At 45.8% G+C, this 26,341-nt stretch overlaps 1 protein-coding gene across 2 annotated transcripts in view; it reads right to left on the bottom strand.

The window, feature by feature from the left end:
- The window catches only part of LOC121559648 (synapsin-2-like), a 264,426-nt gene that overhangs the window by 204,544 nt on the left and 33,541 nt on the right, over nt 1-26,341 (bottom strand). For both annotated transcript variants that reach the window (XM_045214190.1, XM_045214191.1), the window contains exon 2: nt 12,014-12,071. In XM_045214190.1, the coding sequence (XP_045070125.1) occupies nt 12,014-12,071 (58 nt within the window). The remainder of the gene's footprint in view (nt 1-12,013; nt 12,072-26,341) is intronic.

The following is a 26,341-nucleotide window of genomic DNA, read 5'->3' as shown; positions in this document are numbered from 1 at the left end:
ATTTGCAGTTTACAGATTATTTGTAATTATGGTCTGACCCCTTGACCATCAGCTCAAGAACAAAATCATCCCGCGACTGAATCTAGTTGATGATCCCTGGTGTAGGGAGTGTATGTGTGTTAGTATGGAGTATGTTTGTTTGGGCTGTAAGGTCTCAGATGATAGTCTGTGAGCCGTAATGAGACAGAGAATAGGGGCAGATCTGGCCAGGGGGGAGAGAGAGAGAGAGAGAGAGAGAGAGAGAGAGAGAGAGAGAGAGAGAGAGAGAGAGAGAGAGAGAGAGAGAGAGAGAGAGAGAGAGAGAGAGAGAGAGAGAGAGAGAGAGAGAGAGAGAGAGAGAGAGAGAGAGAGAGAGAGAGAGAGAGAGAGAGAGAGAGAGAGACACCTTCTGAGGTTGAGCAGAGTCGTGAGACAGACAGCCAACACGTGAAGCACATTACACAGATTTAAAAAATGTGCCTCCACTTAAAACAGAGCTGTGGAGCTGTGGTGTCAGGCAGACCCTAACTAGATCTGTGGTGTCAGGCAGACGCTAACTAGATCTGTGGTGTCAGGCAGACCCTAACTAGATATGTGGTGTCAGGCAGACCCTAACTAGATCTGTGGTGTCAGGCAGACCCTAACTAGATCTGTGGCAAAGTGAAATAAAACAACAAATGTAATAATAAATAATATAAATAAATATAAATAAAATGTAGACATATTAACACTGTAACAATGGTAAATATATACATATTAACACTGTAACAATGGTAAATATATGCATATTAACACTGTCACAATCGTAAATGTCCATTGGGTTGGGAGCAGGGGGGAGGGGCAGGAGGAAGACAGAGGATGTGCCGTTGATGAGGATGGTGGCGTGCCCAGCCTGGTTCCTCCTGAAGTCCACAATCAGCTCCTTTGTTTTGCTGATGTTGAGGGAGAGGTTGTTTACCTGGCACCACGCTGTCAGAGTTCCTACCTCCTGCCTGTAGGCCATCTCGTCATTGTTGGTAATCAGGCCTACCACTGTCGTGTCGTCAGCGTAATTGATGATGGAGTTGGAACCGTGTGAGACCACGCAGTCGTGGGTATACAGGGAGTACAGAGGGGACTGAGGCGCACCCTTGTGGGGCCCCCGTGTTGAGAATCATTGTCGAGGAGGTAATGTTGCCTACCTTCACCACCTGGGGGCGGCCTGTCAGGACGTCCAGGACCCAGTTGCATTTGGAGGAGTTCAGTCCCAGGGCCCTGAGCTTTGTGGTGAGCTTGGAGGGCAATATGGTATTGAAGGCCGAGCTGTAGTCGATGAACAGCATCCTCACATGTGCATTCCTTTTGTCCAGATGGGTGAGGGCAGTGTGCAGTGCAATGGTGATTGCGTCATCAGTGGATCTGTCAGGGCGGTAGGTGAATTGGAGAGGGTGGAGTGTTTCAGGGAGGGAGGAGGTGATGTGGTCTTTGACTAGCCTCTCAAAGCACTTCATGATGACGGAGGTGAGTGCTACTGGTCGGTAGTCATTCAGTTCAGTTACTTTCCCTTTCTTGGGCACTGGGCTGTTAGTGGACATCTTAAAGCAGGTGGAGATAGTGGCCTGAGCTAGAGAGGGATTAAAAATGTCTGAAAACACAACAACCAGCTGGTCTACACATGCTCTGTGGGCGCAGCCCGTTAACATACGTCCTCCATCCTCCGTAAAGTACATAGTCCTTGTTGTCCTCAGGGGCTCTCCTCTGCAGCTCAGTCGTCGTTGAGCTCGAAGTATGAGAAAAAGGTATTTAGCTCGTACATTTACATTTACATTTACATCATTTAGCAGACGCTCTTATCCAGAGCGACTTACAACGGTAGGGCGGCGGTGGTGTCTGCGACGTGGCTGGCTTTCTTTTTGTAAACCGTGATAGTTAGGAGCCCCTGCCACATAAGCCTCGTGTCCAACCCGCCAAACTGCTCCTCCACTTCGTCCCTATACTTGTTTCAAGATCTTTCTTTCAAACATAAATTTTACATTTTCCATACAGACAAAATCAACAACACAATATTATATATACAGTGCCTTGCAAAAGTATTCATCCCCCTTGGCATTGTTCCTATTTTGTTGCATTACAACCTGTAATTTAAATTGATTTTTATTTGGATTTAATGTAATGGACATACACAAAATAGTCCAAATTGGTGAAGTGAAATGAAAAAAATTACTTGTTTCAAAGAATTCTAAAAAATGGAAAAGTTGTGTGTGCATATGTATTCACCCCCTTTGCTATGAAGCCCCTAAATAAGATCTGGTGCAAACAATTACCTTCAGAAGTCACATAATTAGTTAAATAAAGTCCACCTGTATGCAATCTAAGTGTCACATGATCTCAGTATACATATACACCTGTTCTGAAAGTCCCTAGAGTCTGCAACATCACTAAGCAAGGGGCACCACCAAGCAAGCAGAACCATGAAGACCAAGGAGCTCTCCAAACAGGTCAGGGACAAAGTTGTGGAGAAGTACAGAACAGGGTTGGGTTATAAAAAAATATCAGAAACTTTGAAAATCCCACGGAGCACCATTAAATCCATTATTAACAACAACCTGCCGGAAAGAATATGGCACCACAACAAACCTGCCAAGAGAGGGCCGCCCACCAAAACTCACGGACCAGGCAAGGAGGGCATTAATCAGAGAGGCAACAAAGAGACCAAAGATAACCATGAAGGAGAGCTCCACAGAGGAGATTGGAGTATCTGTCCATAGCACCACTTTAAGCCATAAACTCCACAGAGCTGGGCTTTACGGAAGAGGGCCAGAAAAAAGCCATTGCTTAAAGAAACAAATAAGCAAACACATTTGGTGTTCACCAAAAGGCATGTGGGAGACTCCCCAAACATATGGAAGAAGGTACTCTGGTCAGCTGAGACTAAAATTGAGCTTTTTGGCCATCAAGGAAAACGCTATGTCTGGCCCAAACCCAACACCTCTCATCACCCCGAGAACCCCATCCCTACAGTGAAGCATGGTGGTGGCAGCATCATGCTGTGGGGAAGTTTTTCATTGGCAGGGACTGGGAAACTGGTCAGAATTGAAGGAATGATGGATGGCGCTAAATACAGGGAAATTCTTGAGGGAAACCTGTTTCAGTCTTCCAGAGATTTGAGACTGGGACGGAGGTTCACCTTCCAGCAGGACAATGACCCTAAGCATACTGCTAAAGCAACACTCAAGTGGTTTAAGGGGAAACATTTAAATGTATTGGAATGGCCTAGTCAAAGACCAGACCTAAATCCAATTGAGAATCTGTGGTATGACTTAAAGATTGCTGTACACCAGCGGAACCCATCCAATTTGAAGGAGCTGGAGCAGTTTTGCCTTGAAGAATGGGCAAAAATCCCTGTGGCTAGATGTGCCAAACTTATAGAGACAAACCCCATGAGACTTGCAGCTGTAATTGCTGCAAAAGTTGGCTCTACAAAGTATTGACTTTCGGGGGGGGGGTGAATACGCTTGGAGTTTGCCAAAAGGCACATAAAGGATTCTCAGACCATGAGAAACAAGATTCTCTGGTCTGATAAAACCAAGATTGAACTCTTTGGCCTGAATGCCAAGCGTCACAACTGGAGGAAACCGCTCATCGTCCCTACAGTGAAGCATGGTGGCAGCAGCATCATGCTGTGGGGATGTTTTTCAGCAGCATGGACTGGGAGACTAGTCAGGATTGAGGGAAAGATGAAAAGAGCAAAGTACAGAGCGATCCTTGATGAAAACCTGCTCCAGAGCGCTCTGGACCTCAGACTGGGAGGAGTCTCTGAATGTCCTTGAGTGGCCCAGCCAGAGCACGGACTTGAACCCAATCGAACATCTCTGTATAGACCTGAAAATAGCTCTGTAGCGACTCTCCCCATCCAACCTGACAGAACTTGAGAGGATCTGCAGAGAAGAATGGGAGAAACTCCCAAAATACAGGTGTGCCAAGCTTGTAGCATCATACCCAACAAGACTCAAGGCTGTAATCACTGCCGAAGGTGCTTCAACAAAGTACTGAGTAAAGGGTCTGAATACTAATGTAAATGTGATATTTCCGTTTTTCATTTTTAATACATTTGCCCAAAAAATTTAACATCTGTTTTTGCTTTGTCATTTTGGGGTATTGATGAGGGAAAAAAGCAATTAAATCCATTTTAGAATAAGGCTGTAACGTAACAAAATGTGGAAAAAGTCAAGGGGTCTGTATACTTTCCGAATGCACTGTATACCCAATGGTAGCGCCACAGATTTGCCTATGTTTATTTTATACCCTGAGAAGGAACTAAATTCATGAAAGACCTCAAGGACAGCTGGGACAGACTCTTTTGGGTCATTCACGAACAGTAATACATCATCAGAATTGATGCTAGGATGGGTTCTAATGGCATCTCAAATCAAATCACATTTTATTGGCCACATGCGCCGAATACAACAGGTGCAGACATTACAGTGAAATGCTTACTTACAGCCCTTAACCAACAGTGCATTTATTTTAAATAAAAAAGTAGAATAAAACAACAAAAAAGTGTTGAGAAAAAAAGACTGAAGTAAAATTAAATAACAGTAGGGGAGGCTATATATACAGGGGGGTACCGGTGCAGAGTCAATGTGCGGGGGCACCGGCTAGTTGAGGTAGTTGAAGTAATATGTACATGTGGGTAGAGTTAAAGTGACTATGCATAAATAATGAACAGAGTAGCAGCAGCGTAAAAAGATGGGGTGGGGGGGCAGTGAAAATATTCTGCCAGGGGTTCCATGACTAGGGCAAACAGCATGGGGGAAAGGGGACACCCTTGTCATGTGCCCCTTCCCCGAGCGAAGGGGGCAGATGTTTTGCCATTAACCATAATAGTAGCCTTAGGGAAAGAGTATGTCTATCACAGTCTATAAATGTTTTGCCAAGCAAGAAACGGTTAAGCCCGTTGAGTAAGTATGACCACTCTATTTGGTCAAAAGCTTTCTCTGTGTCAAGTGAGACCACAAGAGATATTAAATGCTTAATTTTTGCATATTTAATTACTCTAAGAAGCCGTCTAACATTGGTATACGATTGGTGTCCATGAACAAAGCTGGTCTGGGACGGTAGAATAGGATCCAATCTTTTAGCTAAGACCGTGGCAAGGATTTTTGCATCAACATTCAATAGGGAAATGGGCCTATAGGAAGAAAGCTCTTCCGGGTCTTTGTTTTCTTTGGGTATTAACGTAATTGAGGCAGACTGAAGAGTCAGAGGTAGAGATTGCAAGAGTGAGTGAGATACATTCTGGTTAGTAATGGGGCATGGCAGTTTTTAAACACAACATTTTTCTGGGGGAAACCCATCTGGCCCTGAAGCTTTTCCGGAGGGTAATTCAATGATTGATTGAGCTACTTCCGTACTAGTTATTGGCATGTTCAGGATTGAGCTGTCGTGCTCCGAGACCTGACGAAGTTTTAAGCGATCCATATCTTTATCCGCAAGGTAGTTATGATTGAGAATTCTGAAGAGCATAGTAATTTATGGAACTGAGTAAACGTTAATCTCATTAGAGCCTGATGCATCTTTAACGCATGCAACAGAGTTGTGATTAAGGCGACGACAAATCAGATTAGCTAAGAGGCTTCCAGATGTATTACCATGCTCATATAGTTTTTGCTACTATTGAATAGCTTGTTTTATGCTCTTTGAGAAAGCAGTGTGTTAAGAGCTGTCCTTGCCACCACCATCTCTCCTTGGATGGGCGCTGTTTGTGTTCTTGTTCTAGATTAGAAAGTTCTAATTCCAGATTTGTTTGTTCAAACATCCACATTGTTTTTATTTTTGCACTACAATATTAGTTCTAAATTCTCTTTAACAAAAAGTATAATCTATTTTTACGTATGCTCTCACTGAAGTCTGGGTCAGACAGAATAGTGTGATTACAATGCCAGTTTGCTCTTTGGGGAGTTGGGTTCTTAAAGAACAACTCCATAAAAATGAATGCATGATCAGAAATATGGATTGAACCTATTGTACAGTTCCTGACCAGACCAACAAGGTGGAATGAGAGAGTAGTCTAACCTCAAATATGAACCATGAGGGTTGGAGAACAATGAGAGAGTAGTCTAACCTTGAATATGAACCATGAGAGTTGGAGAACAATGAGAGAGTAGTCTAACCTTGAATATGAACCATGAGGGTTAGAGAACAATGAGAGAGTAGTCTAACCTCGAATATGAACCATGAGGATTAGAGAACAATGAGAGAGTAGTCTAACCTTGAATATGAACCATGAGGGTTAGAGAACAATGAGAGAGTAGTCTAACCTCGAATATGAACCATGAGGGTTAGAGAACAATGAGAGTGTAGTCTAACCTCGAATATGAACCATGAGGGTTAGAGAACAATGAGAGAGTAGTCTAACCTTGAATATGAACCATGAGGGTTAGAGAACAATGAGAGAGTAGTCTAACCTTTAAAATGAACCATGAGGGTTAGAGAACAATGAGAGAGTAGTCTAACCTTGAATATGAACCATGAGGGTTAGAGAACAATGAGAGAGTAGTCTAACCTTGAATATGAACCATGAGGGTTAGAGAACAATGAGAGAGTAGTCTAACCTTGAATATGAACCATGAGAGAGTAGTCTAACCCTGAATATGAACCATGAGAGAATAGTCTAACCTTAACCACTATTTCATCAATAATGTTGCCCAAAGCTTGAGAGATTTAGCTCTTGGTGACTTATGAAGATTCACCATCTTGATCGATCTGCGTAGGTTGTATTTGTGCTGTTTAACCATACTATTGTCCCCGGTCACCTTGCCGTGTTTATAAGCAGCATCTCTCTCCTTCAGTTTCCCTACAAGGCTGCCATCAATCCACGTTTTTTGATTTGGGTAAGTAATCTATGCATTCTTTGATGAGTCCAGTGATTGAGTCGGCATATTCATTGATGTTATCCCCAGAGGTGACCCAGAACATATTCCATTCCACTGGATCAAAACAGTCTTGGAGCATGGATTTGGATTGGTCATACCAACGCTGTACAGACCTGACCACTGGAACTTCCTTCTTGAGTCTTTGTTTGTAGGCGGGGAGAAGCAAAATGGTGTCTTGGTCAAATTTGCCGAAAGGAGGGTGAGAGAGGGCCTTATACTCGTGTCGAAAAGGTGTGTAGCAGTGGTCAAGCGTCGCATTTCTGTGAGTTGGAAAGTCAATGTGTTGGTAGTAATTCGGGAGTACGGACCTCAAATTACTTTTGTTAAAGCCCCCCGCAACAATAAACTCTACCTCCGTGTATGCGGTCTCCAGTTTGTTTAGGGTCCAATGGTGATTTTTGGTGTCGGCTTGGGGCAGGATGTACATAGCCATGGCGATAATCCCTGAGAATTCTCTCGGGAAGGTAAAAAGGGCAACATTTCATTACCAAGTATTACAAGTCTGGAGAGCAGAAGCTCGCAAATTCCTGTATGTTTTCCCTGTCGCACCATATGTTGTTGGTCATAAAGCAGAGCCCACCACCTTTGTTCTTGCAAGAGAGAGTCCGCTTCCTATCCGCTCAAAAAACTGTAAAATCTGCTGGTTGTAAATATTCTGTTTGGATGTCGGAGGAGAGCCAAGTCTCAGAAAAACAGAGTATGTTGCAGGATCTGATGTCCCTCTGGAAGGAGATCCTCGCTCTGAGTTCACCAAGTGTATTCATTAATGATTGAACATTGGCTAATAGTATTCTGGGTAATGGAGGATGGGTCTCGCTGCGTCTTAATCTCGCTAAAGCCCCGCCACGTCTGCCTCTATGTCCGTTTCCTTCTCTCCATTAGGACTCCCAGGCAGCCCGAGGTCTCACTGAAGAGACTAGCCCATTGTTCTGCCGTCGCCGAGAATTCTGGAAGGTCGGGTGGACAGTGAGTACCCAGCGATTCATCTTCTAATAGTTCTGCCCGGGTGTATGAAGTATTGCACGACACAAATTGATTAAGAAAATATGAGAAAAATGCTAGAAAAAAACACTAGAAAAAGTAGAAACCTGCCATGTTTTTAATAAACTCTTTGCGAGAAGCCATCCGTCGGCGCCATCTTACCACCCTAGGACAACGCTACCAAGATCTGTGGTGTCAGGCAGACCCTAACTAGAGCTGTGTGTAATTCTCCTGTCTTACCTGGTGTCCAGTGTGATCTTAGGTATGCTTCCTCTAATTGTCCCATCGCTCTCTCTCCCAGAGTAACTGAGCCCTATGACCATGCCTCAGGACTACCTGGCCTGACGACTCCTGCTTGTCCCCGTCCCCAGTCCATCTGGTTGTGCTGCTGATTCAGTTTCTGCTGTTCTGCCTGCGGCTATGGAATCCTGACCTGTTCACCGGTCATGCTACCTTGTCCCTGATCAGATGTTTCTACACTCTCTCTCTCTCCACCCCCTCCTCCCCCTCCCCTCCACACTTGCTGTCTCTACTTCTGAATGCTCAGCTATGAAATCTCAAATCACAGGGCTTTTGTGCTGTTATTCAAATGACATTTTACTGCAGTTTACAGCCTAGAGTAGAATTTTGTACTTACTTGAAAAGAATAATGCAATTATTCATTGCATTGTGGTGTTGTAGGCTAGTCTAGGTAGGATAATTGTATTGTCCCTAAACAATACCAGTAGGGAAGCTTTTTGAGCTGCGTGTCTCATGTTGTTACTGTTCTTTCATGCACAATGACGCATCTGGCCTCTACACTTATATTGAAAATTGGTGCAGCTTTGAATGCTTTTTTGTGTGGTATGATTGCTTGTTAGCCTATTGCAGATCTGGACGAACGATCCACCTACAGTGAGGGAAAAAAGTATTTAGTCAGCCACCAATTGTGCAAGTTCTCCCACTTAAAAAGATGAGAGAGGCCTGTAATTTTCATCATAGGTACACGTCAACTATGACAGACAAATTGAGGAAAAAAATCCAGAAAATCACATTGTAGGATTTTTAATGAATTTATTTGCAAATTATGGTGGAAAATAAGTATTTGGTCACCTACAAACAAGCAAGATTTCTGGCTCTCACAGACCTGTAACTTCTTCTTTAAGAGGCTCCTCTGTCCTCCACTCGTTACCTGTATTAATGGCACCTGTTTGAACTTGTTATCAGTATTAAAGACACCTGTCCACAACCTCAAACAGTCACACTCCAAACTCCACTATGGCCAAGACCAAAGAGCTGTCAAAGGACACCAGAAACAAAATTGTAGACCTGCACCAGGCTGGGAAGACTGAACCTGCAATAGGTAAGCAGCTTGGTTTGAAGAAATCAACTGTGGGAGCAATTATTAGGAAATGGAAGACATACAAGACCACTGATAATCTCCCTCGATCTGGGGCTCCACGCAAGATCTCACGCCGTGGGGTCAAAATGATCACAAGAACGGTGAGCAAAAATCCCAGAACCACACGGGGGGACCTAGTGAATGACCTGCAGAGAGCTGGGACCAAAGTAACAAAGCCTACCATCAGTAACACAATACGCCGCCAGGGACTCAAATCCTGCAGTGCCAGACGTGTCCCCCTGCTTAAGCCAGTACATGTCCAGGCCCGCCTGAAGTTTGCTAGAGTGCATTTGGATGATCCAGAAGAGGATTGGGAGAATGTCATATGGTCAGATGAAACCAAAATATAACTTTTTGGTAAAAAGTCAACTCGTCGTGTTTGGAGGACAAAGAATGCTGAGTTGCATCCAAAGAACACCATACCTACTGTGAAGCATGGGGGTGGAAACATCATGCTTTGGGTCTGTTTTTCTGCAAAGGGACCAGGACGACTGATCCGTGTAAAGGAAAGAATGAATGGGGCCATGTATCGTGAGATTTTGAGTGAAAACCTCCTTCCATCAGCAAGGGCAATGAAGATGAAACGTGGCTGGGTGTTTCAGCATGACAATGATCCCAAACACACCGCCCGGGCAACGAAGGAGTGGCTTCGTAAGAAGCATTTCAAGGTCCAGGAGTGGCCTAGCCAGTCTCCAGATCTCAACCCCATAGAAAATCTTTGGAGGGAGTTGAAAGTCTGTGTTGCCCAGCGACAGCCCCAAAACATCACTGCTCTACAGGAGATCTGCATGGAGGAATGGGCCAAAATACCAGCAACAGTGTGTGAAAACCTTGTGAAGACTTACAGAAAACGTTTGACCTGTGTCATTGCCAACAAAGGGTATACAACAAAGTACTGAGAAACTTTTGTTATTGTCCAAATACTTATTTTCCACCATAATTTGCAAATAAATTCATTAAAAATCCTACAATGTGATTTTCTGGATTTTTTTTCTCATTTTGTCTGTCATAGTTGACGTGTACCTATGATGAAAATTACAGGCCTCTCTCATCTTTTTAAGTGGGAGAACTTGCACAATTGGTGGCTGACTAAATACTTTTTTCCCCCACTGTACCACTACTGTCACTATGAATGGTGGATAGAGGGCAGGATAGACTGGTAGACTATATTGACCTGTGGTATAGTTGGTGCGCGGATGAGGAAATCTGGCTAGGATGTAAGAAATTATAAAGTAAAACCTGCAAAAGAGAGAATGTAAACCAGGGGAAAATGAACTGCCCTCCCCTGTGGCCAATAACAAATAACAAACCACACAACCCTCCCCAAAGCAAAAAACCCTAACCCTCTGGGTACATCCACTAACCCTAACCCTCTGGGTACATCCACTAACCCTAACCCTCTGGGTACATCCACTAACCCTAACCCTCTGGGTACATCCTCTAACCCTAACCCTCTGGGTACATCCACTAACCCTAACCCTCTGGGTACATCCACTAACCCTAACCCTCTGGGTACATCCTCTAACCCTAACCCTCTGGGTACATCCACTAACCCTAACCCTCTGGGTACATCCACTAACCCTAACCCTATGGGTACATCCACTAACCCTAACCCTCTGGGTACATCCACTAACCCTAACCCTCTGGGTACATCCACTAACCCTAACCCTCTGGGTACATCCACTAACCCTAACCCTCTGGGTACATCCACTAACCCTAACCCTCTGGGTACATCCACTAACCCTAACCCTCTGGGTACATCCTCTAACCCTAACCCTCTGGGTACATCCTCTAACCCTAACCCTCTGGGTACATCCACTAACCCTAACCCTCTGGGTACATCCACTAACCCTAACCCTCTGGGTACATCCACTAACCCTAACCCTCTGGGTACATCCACTAACCCTAACCCTCTGGGTACATCCTCTAACCCTAACCCTCTGGGTACATCCTCTAACCCTAACCCTCTGGGTACATCCACTAACCCTAACCCTCTGGGTACATCCACTAACCCTAACCCTCTGGGTACATCCACTAACCCTAACCCTCTGGGTACATCCACTAACCCTAACCCTCTGGGTACATCCACTAACCCTAACCCTCTGGGTACATCCTCTAACCCTAACCCTCTGGGTACATCCTCTAACCCTAACCCTCTGGGTACATCCTCTAACCCTAACCCTCTGGGTACATCCTCTAACCCTAACCCTCTGGGTACATCCACTAACCCTAACCCTCTGGGTACATCCACTAACCCTAACCCTCTGGGTACATCCACTAACCCTAACCCTCTGGGTACAGGACCGTAGTGTTAATTACCTGAATGTCCTCTAACCCTAACCCTCTGGGTACAGAACGGTAAACAGGAAGACAACTACTGAAATGGTTCTGGAATGTACTTCTGTTCAGATTGAATAAGTATGCCAATACGACAAATGAAGCACATACTTTTCAGTACACACCCCCATCCCCGTGTTCTTTGTGGTTGTGCCAGTTGTAAACATTATGGTGATAACTGATACATATTATTCTAATAATTATAATAATAATAGTAATAAATAACTGATACATATTATTCTAATAATTATAATAATAATAATAGTAATAAATAACTGATACATATTATTCTAATAATTATAATAATAATAATAGTAATAAATAACTGATACATATTATTCTAATAATTATAATAATAATAGTAATAAATAACTGATGATGAATGAATTCAAACTACTGGAGTGTGTGTGATTATACACACCTGTTCCACTTTGACATCATAGTCTCCTTGGAGCTTCTTCCCTCTGAACAGTCTGGACCTGAGAGACAGAGACATACAGTATTTAATAAGAGACAGAGACATACAGTATTTAATAAGAGACAGAGACATACAGTATTTAATAAGGGACAGAGACATACAGTATTTAATAAGGGACAGAGACATACAGTATTTAATAAGAGACAGAGACATACAGTATTTAATAAGGGACAGAGACATACAGTATTTAATAAGAGACAGAGACTTACAGTATTTAATAAGGGACAGAGACTTACAGTATTTAATAAGGGACAGAGACATAGTCACTGGTCAAATAACCATATTGCTTGGATAGATACATCCTCTAACCCTAACCCTCTGGGTACATCCACTAACCCTAACACTCTGGGTACATCCACTAACCCTAACCCTCTGGGTACATCCACTAACCCTAACACTCTGGGTACATCCACTAACCCTAACCCTCTGGGTACATCCACTAACCCTAACCCTCTGGGTACATCCACTAACCCTAACCCTCTGGGTACATCCTCTAACCCTAACCCTCTGGGTACATCCTCTAACCCTAACCCTCTGGGTACATCCTCTAACCCTAACCCTCTGGGTACATCCACTAACCCTAACCCTCTGGGTACATCCACTAACCCTAACCCTCTGGGTACATCCACTAACCCTAACCCTCTGGGTACAGGACCGTAGTGTTAATTACCTGAATGTCCTCTTCTAACCCTAACCCTCTGGGTACAGAACGGTAAACAGGAAGACAACTACTGAAATGGTTCTGGAATGTACTTCTGTTCAGATTGAATAAGTATGCCAATACGACAAATGAAGCACATACTTTTCAGTACACACCCCCATCCCCTGTGTTATTTTTGGTTGTGCCAGTTGTAAACATTGTGGTGATAACTGATAAATATTATTATTATTGTTATTATTCACATAATATGAAAGGGATGAGATCATACTATACTACCGAAACCCATGCAGTACAGGACTATTATGTATCACTTCCCAGGACCTTAGCATAAATGGGCTAACCTTTTTGTATAGGCTGCTAACCTGTACCCAGGCACCACTATAACACTATTCTACCCAGTAAGCTATTAGCAGAATGTTATATTTGTATTTATTAGGTATCCCCATTAGCTGCTGCCAAGGCAGCAGCTACTCTTCCTGTGGTCCAAACATATTTTAGTCTCCTCAACTTGCTCAATTTCCACATTATTCATTATGAGATATAGTTGAGGTTTAGGGTTTAGTGAATGATTCGACCAAAATAAAACGCTTTTAGTTTTGGAAATATTCAGGACTAACTTATTCCTTGCCACCCATTCCGAAACTAACTGCAACTCTTTGTTAAGTGTTGCAGTTATTTCAGTTGCTGTAGTAGCTGACGTGTATAGTGTTGACTCATCCGCATACATAGACACTCTGGATTTACTCAAAGCCAGTGGCATGTCGTTAGTAAAGATGGAAAAAAGTAAAGGGCCTAGACAGCTGCTCTGGGGAATTCCTGATTCTACCTGCATTATGTTTGAGAGGCTTCCATTGAAGAACACCGTCTGTGTCATATGCCCTGACATAGAGTTCGCTAGTTGGTTTAGTCAGGGTGTGAATATCTATGTGTGGGAATTTCTATGTGGACATTCTATGTCATTGTATTTCTATGTTGGCCGGGTGTGGTTCCCAATCAGAGGCAGCTGTCGATCGTTGTCTCTGATTGGGGATCATACTTAGGTAGCCATTTTGCCTACCTTAGTTGTGGGATCTTGACTCTTGTTTGTGTGTAGCCATTGTGAGCTTCACGTTACGTTGCTTTTGTTGTTTTGTCGTGTGTTTACTTTATAAATAAACATGTATGCATTCCACGCTGCACCTTGGTCCAATCCTGTACTCAACGAACGTGACAGAAGATCCCACCACCAACGGACCAAGCAGCGTGCCAAGGAGGAGCTAACACCCTGGACACAGGTGGGGAAGATGTGGTCTTGGGAGGAGATATTCGCTGGGAAAGGACCCTGGGCGAAGGTAGAAGCCCAGGGAGGAGAAGATCAACAATGCCGACAACGAAGGAAGCCCGAGAGGCAACACCAAGAAAAAAAAATTGGGGGGCACACGGGGTGGTCGACGAAGCAGCAGGAGGCCGTGAAAGGGCTGACTGTAGAGGAGGAGGCCGCTATTTTTGAGGTCCTCCAAGACCTGCGGATCAGCAGTTTAAGAGAGGAGGCCACCACATTACGGGGACTGATGGCGAGGTTAGTGCAGGAGAGCTCCCTTCAAGAGGAGGCGCTGCAGGAGGCCCGTAGGGAGAAGGAAGTAGTGGATGCACGGAGAGAGGAGCTGGTCAGGCAACAAAAGGAGTGAGGAACCAAGGTATGCGGAGATACGCACTGTGTCGCCAGTGCGCATTCACAGCCCAGTGCATCCTGTGCCAGCGCCCCGCACGTGTCGTGCAAAAGTGGGCATCCAGCCAGGACGGGTTGTGCCGGCTCAACTCTCCTGGTCTCCAGTGCGCCTTCACGGTCCAGTATATCCTGCGCCAGTCCTACGCACTGTGTCACCAGTGCGCGTTCACAGCCCAGTGCACCCTGTGCCAGCGCCCCGCACGTGCCGTGCGAAAGTGGGCATCCAGCCAGGATGGGTTGTGCCAGCTGTACACTCCAGACCTCCAGTACGCCTCCACGGTCCAGTATATCCTGCTCCGGTTCTACGCACTGTGTCACCAGTGTTGCCTCACCAGCCTGGTACGGCCCGTACCTGCTCCCCGCACCAAACCAGTGGCGCGTGTATCCAGTCCGGTACACCCCGTACCTTCTCCCCGCACCAAACCAGTGGTGCATGTTGCCAGCCCGGTACGCCCCGTACCTGCTCCCCGCACCAAACCAGTGGTGCGTGTATCCAGTCTGGTACGGCTCGTACCTGCTCCTCGCACCAAACCAGTGGTGCGTGTCGCCAGCCCGGTACGCCCCGTGCCTGCTCCTCGCACCAGACCAGTGGTGTGTGTTCCCAGTCCGGCACAGCCCGTCCCTGCTCCTCGCACCAGACCAGTGGTGCGTGTTCCCAGCCCGGTACGGTCCATGCCTGTTCCTCTCACCAGACCAGTGGTGCGTGTCCCCAGCCCGGTACGGCTGGTGCCAAAGAAGTCCGCTCAACCTGTGCCCAGTCCAGTTCCGGTCAGCTGCTCCACTCCAGTGCCAAAGCAGTCCGCTCCACCGGTGCCCAGTCCAGCTCCGGTCAGCTGCTCCACTCCAGTGCCAGAGCAGTCCGCTCCACCAGGGTCCAGTCCAGCTCTGGTCAGCTGCTCCAGTCCAGAGCCAGAGCAGTCCGCTCCACCAGGGTCCAGTTCAGCTCCGGTCAGCGGCTCCACTCCAGTGCCAGAGTAGTCCGCTCTACCGGTGCCTAGTCCAGCCCCGGTCAGCTGCTCCAGTCCAGAGCCAGAGCAGTCTGCTCCACCGGGGTCCAGTTCAGCTCCGGTCAGCGGCTCCACTCCAGAACCAGACGTCAACCCCTCTCCAGGGTCGGGGGCCTCCCACACCAGGGTCCAGACAGGGCTTGGTGCATCGCGGGGGGATTGCCGGTCCAGACCCAGACGTCGGCCCCTCTCCAGGGTCGGGGCCTCCCACACCAGGGTCCAGACAAGGCTTGGTGCATCGTGGGAGGACTGAGAGGGGAAGCATTGCGCCGAGGTCCAGACCGGACCAGGGGTGCAACGGGGAGGCAGTAAGGGAGAGGACGTCACGCCCGGAGCCGGAGTCGGAGCCGCCACCGAGGCTAGGGGGGTACTGTCACGCCCTGACATAGAGTTTGCTAGTTGGTTTAGACAGGGTGTGAATATCTATGTGTGGGAATTTCTATGTAGACATTCTATGTCATTGTGTTTCTATGTTGGCCGGGTGTGGTTCCCAATCAGAGGCAGCTGTCGATCGTTGTCTCTGATTGGGGATCATACTTAGGTAGCCATTTTGCCTACCTATGTTGTGGGATCTTGACTCTTGTTTGGCTTGTTTGTGTGTAGCCATTGTGAGCGTCACGTTACGTTGCTTTTGTTGTTTTGTCGTGTGTTTACTTTATAAATAAACATGTATGCATTCCACGCTGCACCTTGGTCCAATCCTGTACTCAACGAACGTGACAGTCTGTGTTCTGTTAGACAGGTAACTCTTTATCCACAATATAACAGGGGGTGTGAAGCCATAACAGATACGTTTTTCCAGCAGCAGACTATGATCAATAATGTCAAAAGCTGCACTGAAGTCTAACAAAACAGCCCCCACAATCTTTTTATCATCAATTTCTCTCAGCCAATCATCAGTCATTTGTGTAAGTGCTGTGCTTGTTGAATGTCCTTCTCTATAAGCATGCTGAAAGTTTGTTGTCAATTTGTTTACAGTAAAATAGCATTGTATCTGGTCAAACACAATATTTTCCAATAGTTTACTAAGGGTTGGTAACAGGCTAATTGGTCGGCTATTTGAGCCAGTAAAGGGGGCTTTACTATTCTTAGGTAGCGGAAATACTTTTGCTTCCCTCCAGGCCTGAGGGCACACACTTTCTAGTGGGCTTAAATTGAAGATATGGCAAATAGGAGTGGCAATATCATCCGCTATTATCCTCAGCAAATTTCCATCCAAGTTGTCAGACCCCGGTGGCTTGTCATTGTTAATAGACAACAATTTTTTCACCTCTTCCACACTCACTTTATGGAATTCAAAATTACAATGCTTGCTTTCATGAGCAGAGCAGCTGTGGAGGACGGTCAGTCAATTGCTGCAGCATCCAGCCTAAACCCTAACCCTAACCCTAACCCTAATCCTAACCCTAACCCTAACCCTAACCCTAACCTGCCTGGGTCCAGTTTAGTCACCTTGACACACACACACCCTCTCCCCACATCATTGTCTCTGGAAAAGTACCTTCAACAGAGCAGAGATGAGTTTTCACACCCACACATCTAAAGGTACACTACATGGCCAAAAGTATGTGGACACCCCTTCAAATGAGTGGATTCGGCTATTTCAGCCACACCCGTTGCTGGCAGGTGTATGAAATCGAGCACAAAGCCATGCAATCTCCACAAACAAACGAATGGCCCATACTGAAGAGCTCAGTGACCTTCAACGTGGCATAGGATTCCACCTTTCAGATTTCTGCCCTGCTAGAGCTGCCCCAGCCGACTGTAAATGCTGTTATTGTGAAGTGGAAACATCTAGGAGCAACAACGGCTCAGCCGCAAAGTGGTAGACCGCCGAGTGCTGAAGCTTGTAGTGCGTAAAAATCATCTGTCCTCAGTTGCTAAACTCACTACCGAGTTCCAAACTGCCTCTGGAAGCAACGTCAGCACAAAAGCTGTTAGTCGGGAGCTTCATGAAATGGGTTTTCATCGCCGAGCAGCCACGCACAAGCCTAAGATTGCAATGCCTAGTGTCATCTGGAGTGGTGTAAAGCTTGCCGCCATTGGACTCTGGAGCAGTGGAAAAAAGTTATCTGGAGTGATGAATCACCCTTCACCATCTGGCAGTCCGATGGACAAATCTGTGTTTGGCGGTTGCCAGGAGAACGCTACCTGCCCGAATGCATAGTGCCAACTGTAAAGTTTGGTGGAGGATAAATAATGGTCTGGGGCTGTTTTTCATTGTTCGGGCTAGGCCCCTTAGTTCCAGTGAAGGGAAATCTTAACGCTACAGCATACACTTACATTCTTGATGATTCTGTGCTTCCAACTTTGTGGCAGCAGTTTGAGGAAGGCCCTTTCCTGTTTCAGCATGACAAAGCCCCCATGCACAAAGCGAGGTCCATACAGAAAGGGTTTGTCGAGATCAGTGTGGAAGAACTTGACTGGCCTGCATACAGCCCTGACCTTAACCCCATCAAACACCTTTGGGATGAATTGTAACGCAGACTGCAAGCCAGGCTTAATCGCCCAACATCAGTGCTCAACCTCACTAATGCTCTTGTGGCTGAATGGAAGCAAGTCCCCGCAGCAATGTTCAATCATCTAGTGGAAAGCCTTCCCAGAAGAGTGGAGGCTGTTATAGCACCAATGGGGGGACCAACTCCATATTAATGCCCATTACTTTGGAATGAGATGTTCAACGAACAGGTGTCCACATACTTTTGTACTGTATATAGTCTATAATATTCAACAGCTGGAGGTATATATAGTCTATAATGTTCAACAGCTGAAGGTACAGTATATAGTTCATAACGTTTAACATTGAGGTATATAGTCTAACGTTCATCAGGTATATAGTCTATAATGTTCAACAGCTGAAGGTATATAGTCTATAACATTTAACAGCTGGAGGTATATAGTCTATAATGTTCAACAGCTGGAGGTGTATAGTCTATAATGATCAACAGCTGAAGGTATATAGTCTATAATGTTCAACAGGTATATAGTCTATAATGTTCAACAGGTATATAGTCTATAATGTTCAACAGGTATATAGTCTATAATGTTCAACAGGTATATAGTCTATAACATTCAACAGGTATATAGTCTATAATGTTCAACAGGTATATAGTCTATAACATTCAACAGGTATATAGTCTATAATGTTCAACAGGTATATAGTCTATAACATTCAACAGGTATATAGTCTATAACATTCAACAGCTGGAGGTATGTAGTCTATAACATTCCTAATAACACACCAAGCACGTTTGGATAATAGCCATGAACAGGTTCCTACAGAGACTAGTTTTTACACCCTCATTTATAACCAGCTGTTACTATCCAGTGGGGGTCGGTGCCGTTTAACGGGGAACAACCTGCTGATTTGGTCTAATCTTTTGGCTCCTCAAGAAATGCTGGTGGCCATGACAGAAGCTAGACATGAGTTGGCTTGGGGGTGTGGTTTGATGTGGGTGTTTCTTGGCTGTGTCCTTGCCAGCACCAAGACACACCCATCTATCAGAACCTTGCCCACAGCTGTATCCCACCCCCCCCCACACTCAATCACAACAAACATACCTCCTACAGGTTGAGTTCAATAACTACAGGCAGATGTAGGGTGAGATGCCAGAGAAAGCTTTGAATAGGTCAGTAGCCTACAGAGTAATATGAGAAGAGAAGTATTTGCTGAATTTATGTCGATATTCTAAACTAAGTGTTTTGATAACTTTAAAATGTAATAACAGGTCCATGTAGAATAAACATTTTGTGAAGAATCGCGCCCTGTGTAATGACTCCGTCATACTAGCAATCAGAGGGAGAGGATAGCTGTATTTGATTGTGATCTGATTGATACCATGGTAATCAATACATGGGCGTAAACCCCCATCCTTCTTCTTCTCAAAAAAGAAACTCGAGGACGCAGGGGAAGTGGACGGCCATGTGTAACCCTGTCTCAGAGATTCGGTGACGTAGGTCTCCATAGCTGCCGTCTCCTCCTGAGACAGAGGATACACGTGACTACGTGGAAGCGCAGCGCCTACTTGGAGGTCTATCGCACAATCCCCCTGTCGATGAGGTGGTAATTGAGTTGCCTTCTTTTTACTGAAGGCGAGTGCCAAATCGGCATACTCAGGTGGAATGTGCAAGGTGGGAACTTGGTTCGGGCTTTCCACCATCATTGCCCCTACGGAAACGCCTACACACCGCCCAGTACACTGATCAGACCATCCCTTGAGAGCTCTCTGTTGCCATGAAATGTTGGGGTCATGAGATGTTAACCAGGGAAGCCCCAACACCACGGGAAACGCAGGAGAATCAATCAAATACAAACGTAATATCTCCTCATGGCCCTCCTGCGTTTTCATCCGGAGAGGCGCCGTGACCTCCCTAATCAATCCTGACCCCAAAGGGCGGCTATCTAGGGCATGGATAGGGAAGGGCACATCAACAGGTACGATAGGAATCCCTAACTTATAGGTGAACTGGCGATCGATAAAATTCCCAGCTGCGCCTGAATCTACTAGCGCCTTATGCTGGGAGTGAGGAGAAACCTCGGGAAACACCACTTTAATACACATATGAGCAACAGAGAGCTCTAGGTGAGTTGGGTGCCTACTCACCTGGAATGACTCATCAGTGCGTCGCCCACTGCCTTGATTCCTAGGAGACCCTCCCCAGCACTGACCAGCAGTGTGTCCTCTGCGGCCACAGTTGGTGCAGGGGACGGCCTCCCTCCTGGTCTCCCTCCTGGTCTCCCTAGCACCAGCACCCCCGAGCTCCATCGGGGTCAGCTCGGATGTGCTGGGGGATGGAATGGACGGCCCCGAATCCGGACGTCCGCGGGTAGCCAACAGGGTATCCAGGCGAATAGACATGTCCACCAGTTGATCAAAGCTGAGGTTGGTGTCCCTGCAGGCCAATTCCCGACGCACGTCCTCCCTCAGGGTACATCTATAGTGGTTGATGAGGGCCCTCTCATTCCATCCCGCGTTGGCAGCCAGCGTCCGGAAGTCCAGCACGAACTCCTGCGCGCTCCTCCTCCCCTGTCTAAGGTGGAATAGACGCTCACCCGCCGCTTTACCCTCTGGGGGATGATCGAATACTGGCCGGAAGTGGTGGGTGAACTCCGCATAGCTGACCGTAGTGGCGTCTATTCCACCCCATTCGGCGTTGGCCCACTCCAGCGCCTTGCCGGACAGACAGGAGATGAGGGCGGACACGCTCTCGTATTCCGAGGGCGCCGGGTGAATGGTTGCTAGGTAGAGTTCAACCTGGAGTAGGAAACCCTGGCACCCGGGCGCTGTGCCATCATAAGCCCTCGGGAGCGAGAGCCGAATCCCACTGGACCCCGGAGGTGAAGCGATGGGCATCGGCGATGGTGGTGGTATCGTTGGAGGGGGCATAGGTAGACCCCCTCTTTCCCATCGCTCAATGGTGTTCACCACCCGCTCCATGGCGGTGCCGAGAGCCTGGATCATGGCCGCTTGGTGTTCGACGCGTGCCTCCATAGATCCAGCTGGCACCGCCGCTCCTGCTGACTCCATGAGTGGTGTGTGATTCTGTCAAAGTGCGACGTGAATGCGGTAGGCAAAGTCAAACGCAGGACACCGAGCTACTGGAAACGTACTTTTACTAACAAAGTAACCAGAGTACAAAACATCCTCCAAACAGGGAGGAGAATACCCGCACAATAGCAACTGCCGAAAATGACGAGAACAATCACACACAACACACAATGAATGACAGAGGGTTAAATAGGGAATACAATACAACATAATAGGAAACAGGTGTAACCAATCAAGACAAAACAAGTCAAACACAGAAACATAGATCGGTAGCAGCTAGTACTCCGGCGACGACGAACGCCGAAGCCTGCCCGAGCAAGGAGGAGGAGCAGCCTCGGCTGATTCCGTGACAATGGGGTTACCTTGGTAACATGTTAGAGTGGTCATACCTTCCTGTCTGGTGGTAATGGGGTTACCTTGGTGACATGTCAGAGTGGTCATACCTTCCTGTCTGGTGGTAATGGGGTTACCTTGGTAACATGTCAGAGTGGTCATACCTTCCTGTCTGGTGGTAATGGGGTTACCTTGGTAACATGTCAGAGTGGTCATACCTTCCTGTGTGGTGGTAATGGGGTTACCTTGGTAACATGTCAGAGTGGTCATACCTTCCTGTGTGGTGGTAATGGGGTTACCTTGGTAACATGTCAGAGTGGTCATACCTTCCTGTGTGGTGGTAATGGGGTTACCTTGGTAACATGTCAGAGTGGTCATACCTTCCTGTGTGGTGGTAATGGGGTTACCTTGGTAACATGTCAGAGTGGTCATACCTTCCTGTGTGGTGGTAATGGGGTTACCTTGGTAACATGTCAGAGTGGTCATACCTTCCTGTGTGGTGTCCCGTATACAACAGGAGATCCCTGATCCTGGTGCAAAATACACAGGGTTTCTCCCTTCCCATATTAACGGATACCATTCCATAATAAAAAAAGACAATACAAGTAAAAGTTGTGTCTAGTAAAATGTTTATGCCCAGTGCCAAGTCTCTCTCCATTCAGAGACATTAGTATCAACCCAGTCTGTCAGTCTGGACTTCATCACATCATCTTGCAAATCTCCATGTGCTGACTCAATGTACAGTGGGGAAAAAAAGTATTTAGTCAGCCACCAATTGTGCAAGTTCTCCCACTTAAAAAGATGAGAGAGGCCTGTAATTTTCATCATAGGTACACGTCAACTATGACAGACAAATTGAGAATTTTTTTCTCCAGAAAATCACATTGTAGGATTTGTTATGAATTTATTTGCAAATTATGGTGGAAAATAAGTATTTGGTCACCTACAAACAAGCAAGATTTCTGGCTCTCACAGACCTGTAACTTCTTCTTTAAGAGGCTCCTCTGTCCTCCACTCGTTACCTGTATTGTTATATTTTGGTAAAAACTCAACTCGTCGTGTTTGGAGGACAAAGAATGCTGAGTTACATCCAAAGAACACCATACCTACTGTGAAGCATGGGGGTGGAAACATCATGCTTTGGGGCTGTTTTTCTGCAAAGGGACCAGGACGACTGATCCGTGTAAAGGAAAGAATGAATGGGGCCATGTATCGTGAGATTTTGAGTGAAAACCTCCTTCCATCAGCAAGGGCATTGAAGATGAAACGTGGCTGGGTCTTTCAGCATGACAATGATCCCAAACACACCGCCCGGGCAACGAAGGAGTGGCTTCGTAAGAAGCATTTCAAGGTCCTGGAGTGGCCTAGCCAGTCTCCAGATCTCAACCCCATAGAAAATCTTTGGAGGGGAGTTGAAAGTCTGTGTTGCCCAGCGACAGCCCCAAAACATCACTGCTCTACAGGAGATCTGCATGGAGGAATGGGCGCAACAGCAACAGCAAATACCAGCAACAGTGTGTGAAAACCTTGTGAAGACTTAAAGAAAACGTTTGACCTGTGTCATTGCCAACAAAGGGTATACAACAAAGTATTGAGAAACTTTTGTTATTGACCAAATACTTATTTTCCACCATAATTTGCAAATAAATTCATAAAAAATCCTACAATGTGATTTTCTGGATTTTATTTTCTAATTTTGTCTGTCATAGTTGACGTGTACCTATGATGAAAATTACAGGCCTCTCTCATCTTTTTAAGTGGGAGAACTTGCACAATTGGTGGCTGACTAAATACTTTTTTTCCCCACTGTATGTTTCTGTGAACACATACATACAGAACATAGTCACTGTTAAATTACCAATAGCAGTTTAGGTACAGGATCCTTTTTTATTGATTAAAAAAAAAATTAATAATAATAATCCCCTCCCCCTCCCCAATTGTTTTATTTTGTATTAACCCATCCACCACCAATCCCACCCCTCAGCCACTCTCAGCCCATCCCATCTATCACCATACACCACCCCTCAGCCACTCTCAGCCCATCCCACCTATCACCATACACCACCCCTCAGCCACTCTCAGCCCATCCCACCTATCACCATACACCACCCCTCAGCCACTCTCAGCCCATCCCACCTATCACCATACACCACCCCTCAGCCCATCCCACCTATCACCATACACCACCCCTCAGCCCATCCCACCTATCACCATACACCACCCCTCAGCCTCTCTCAGCCCATCCCACCTATCACCATACACCACCCCTCAGCCACTCTCAGCCCATCCCATCTATCACCATACACCACCCCTCAGCCACTCTCAGCCCATCCCATCTATCACCATACACCACCCCTCAGCCACTCTCAGCCCATCCCATCTATCACCATACACCACCCCTCAGCCACTCTCAGCCCATCCCATCTATCACCATACACCACCCCTCAGCCACTCTCAGCCCATCCCACCTATCACCATACACCACCCCTCAGCCACTCTCAGCCCATCCCACCTATCACCATACACCACCCCTCAGCCACTCTCAGCCCATCCCACCTATCACCATACACCACCCCTCAGCCACTCTCAGCCCATCCCACCTATCACCATACACCACCCCTCAGCCACTCTCAGCCCATCCCACCTATCACCATACACCACCCCTCAGCCACTCTCAGCCCATCCCACCTATCACCATACACCACCCCTCAGCCACTCTCAGCCCATCCCACCTATCACCATACACCACCCCTCAGCCACTCTCAGCCCATCCCACCTATCACCATACACCACCCCTCAGCCACTCTCAGCCCATCCCATCTATCACCATACACCACCCCTCAGCCACTCTCAGCCCATCCCATCTATCACCATACACCACCCCTCAGCCACTCTCAGCCCATCCCACCTATCACCAAACACCACCCTCGTTTGGTTTCCATGTGCCATATATTTTTCAATGGTGCTGTGATGTTTTACATACATTTCTAACCTTTCTAAATTGCATAGTATCCACAGATTGTGAGCTAAAGATGAAAACCTTTCCCGCAAGTATTATTATATTTTTGATTGATTGACTATGGTTTTCTAAATCGCTCAACACTGCTATAGTGTAAGGTTCATTTTAAGTGAATGTTGTGATTTTTTAACCCTTCCTGAACCTGTGACCAGAAACAAGCTACATAGGGGCAATACCAGAATAAATGATCTAGTGGTTCTGTCTCTTCACAGCAAAATCTACAGAGCTGAGATTGTTGTATGCCCCATATATATAGCATTCTGTTGGTGGCAAAAATGTGGTATAATAATTTAAATTGAAAAACTCAAAGTGTGGAACCAAGTGTTGTTTTGTGTACCAGTCCATATACCATGTGACATGGAATTGATACATCGGAAATCTCTTCCCATTTATTTTGCAACCTGTATGGTGCAGCTGTCAACATTTTTGGCCTCAAATGAAACTTGTTTTTATTTATGGCAATCCTTTTTAGCCAATTTGTATCTTTAAAAAAACATATTCCAGACTAACAAGTTCTCTACCTTCTCCCTTTTCCACTTGCCTCCTCAATTTTTGTGGTAATGCTGCAATCAGTTGGTTGTAAGTTTGTATTGATAGCTGCATATGTGACATACAGTACCAGTCAAAAGTTTGGACACACCTACTCATTCCAGGGTTTTTCTTTATTTCTACTGTTTTCTACATTGAAAGATAATAGTGAAGACATCAAAACTATGAAATAACACATATGGTATCATGTAGTAACCAAAAAAGTGTTAAACAAATCAAAATATATGTTATATTTAAGATTCTTCAAATAGCCACCCGTTGGCTTGACGACAGCTTTGACCACTCTTGGCATGGCCTTAGAGCCTGTAAGGAGGCTGGTAATGGAAGGCTGTAATCTTGAAATGTAATTATGAAATGTTTAATTTGGTGGATGTTTAAGAGGTCATGGGAGTGATAAATTGAGTTGGAGTAAGATTGTAATTGAGTGGGGTAAGGAAGATTGTTTAAACATTAGAAACATTAAGGTTAATAAAGTGCATTAAGGATGCTAGCTTGATCTAGAAATCCCCAGGTTAGAACGGTTAGGGGTTGAAGCGGATGGACGTCCTGCTTAGGTGAGAAAAAAGTGGGAGTTAAGGGGGCTGAAAAACCACCTTTTTGAACGATGGCCGCATTAGGTGGTAACCACTGAATACGCCATCGGAGCAGGTGTTAGCTACGATGAGTTAGCAGAAAGAAGAATGGAGAAGGGACTTGCCAGAAGGTGTTAGCTACGATGAGTTAGCAGAAAGAAGAATGGAGAAGGGACTTGCCAGAAGGTTTTAGCTACGATGAGTTAGCAGAAAGAAGAATGGAGAAGGGACTTGCCAGAAGGTGTTAGCTACGATGAGTTAGCAGAAAGAAGAATGGAGAAGGGACTTGCCAGAAGGTGTTAGCTACGATGAGTTAGCAGAAAGAAGAATGGAGAAGGGACTTGCCAGAAGGTGTTAGCTACGATGAGTTAGCAGAAAGAAGAATGGAGAAGGGACTTGCCAGAAGCTGTTAGCTACGATGAGTTAGCAGAAAGAAGAATGGAGGGACTTGCCAGAAGCTGTTAGCTACGATGAGTTAGCAGAGAGAAGAATGGAGGGACTTGCCAGAAGGTGTTAGCTACGATGAGTTAGCAGAGAGAAGAATGGAGGGACTTGCCAGAAGAGCCTGTCGACTACTCTAAGAAGATTTTTGCTGTAGCCTTTTAGCCTACAATATATTTAGATTTTTGCTGTAGCCTTTTAGCCTACAATATATTTAGATTTTTGTATTATAGTTATATTATTATTTGTATTATACTCAGTTAAAGTAAAGTTATAGGAGGAATCCTTAAGGTTAACTCATTTATAGAGGTGTGGTAAGTTAGCTGTTAGAGTTTCTAGATGCCGTCTGAGGGACTGATCATCCTAAGGGGGGAGCCAAAAAACGGTATATAGAGTTGTAGAAGGTAAGAAGCAGTTTTTCATGTTATTAAA

The sequence above is a fragment of the Coregonus clupeaformis genome, unplaced genomic scaffold (assembly GCF_020615455.1).
Source record: "Coregonus clupeaformis isolate EN_2021a unplaced genomic scaffold, ASM2061545v1 scaf0212, whole genome shotgun sequence".
Lineage (NCBI taxonomy): Eukaryota > Metazoa > Chordata > Actinopteri > Salmoniformes > Salmonidae > Coregonus > Coregonus clupeaformis.
The sequence above is the reverse complement of the archived record's forward strand: the minus strand, read 5'-3'. Positions and strand labels throughout refer to the sequence as shown.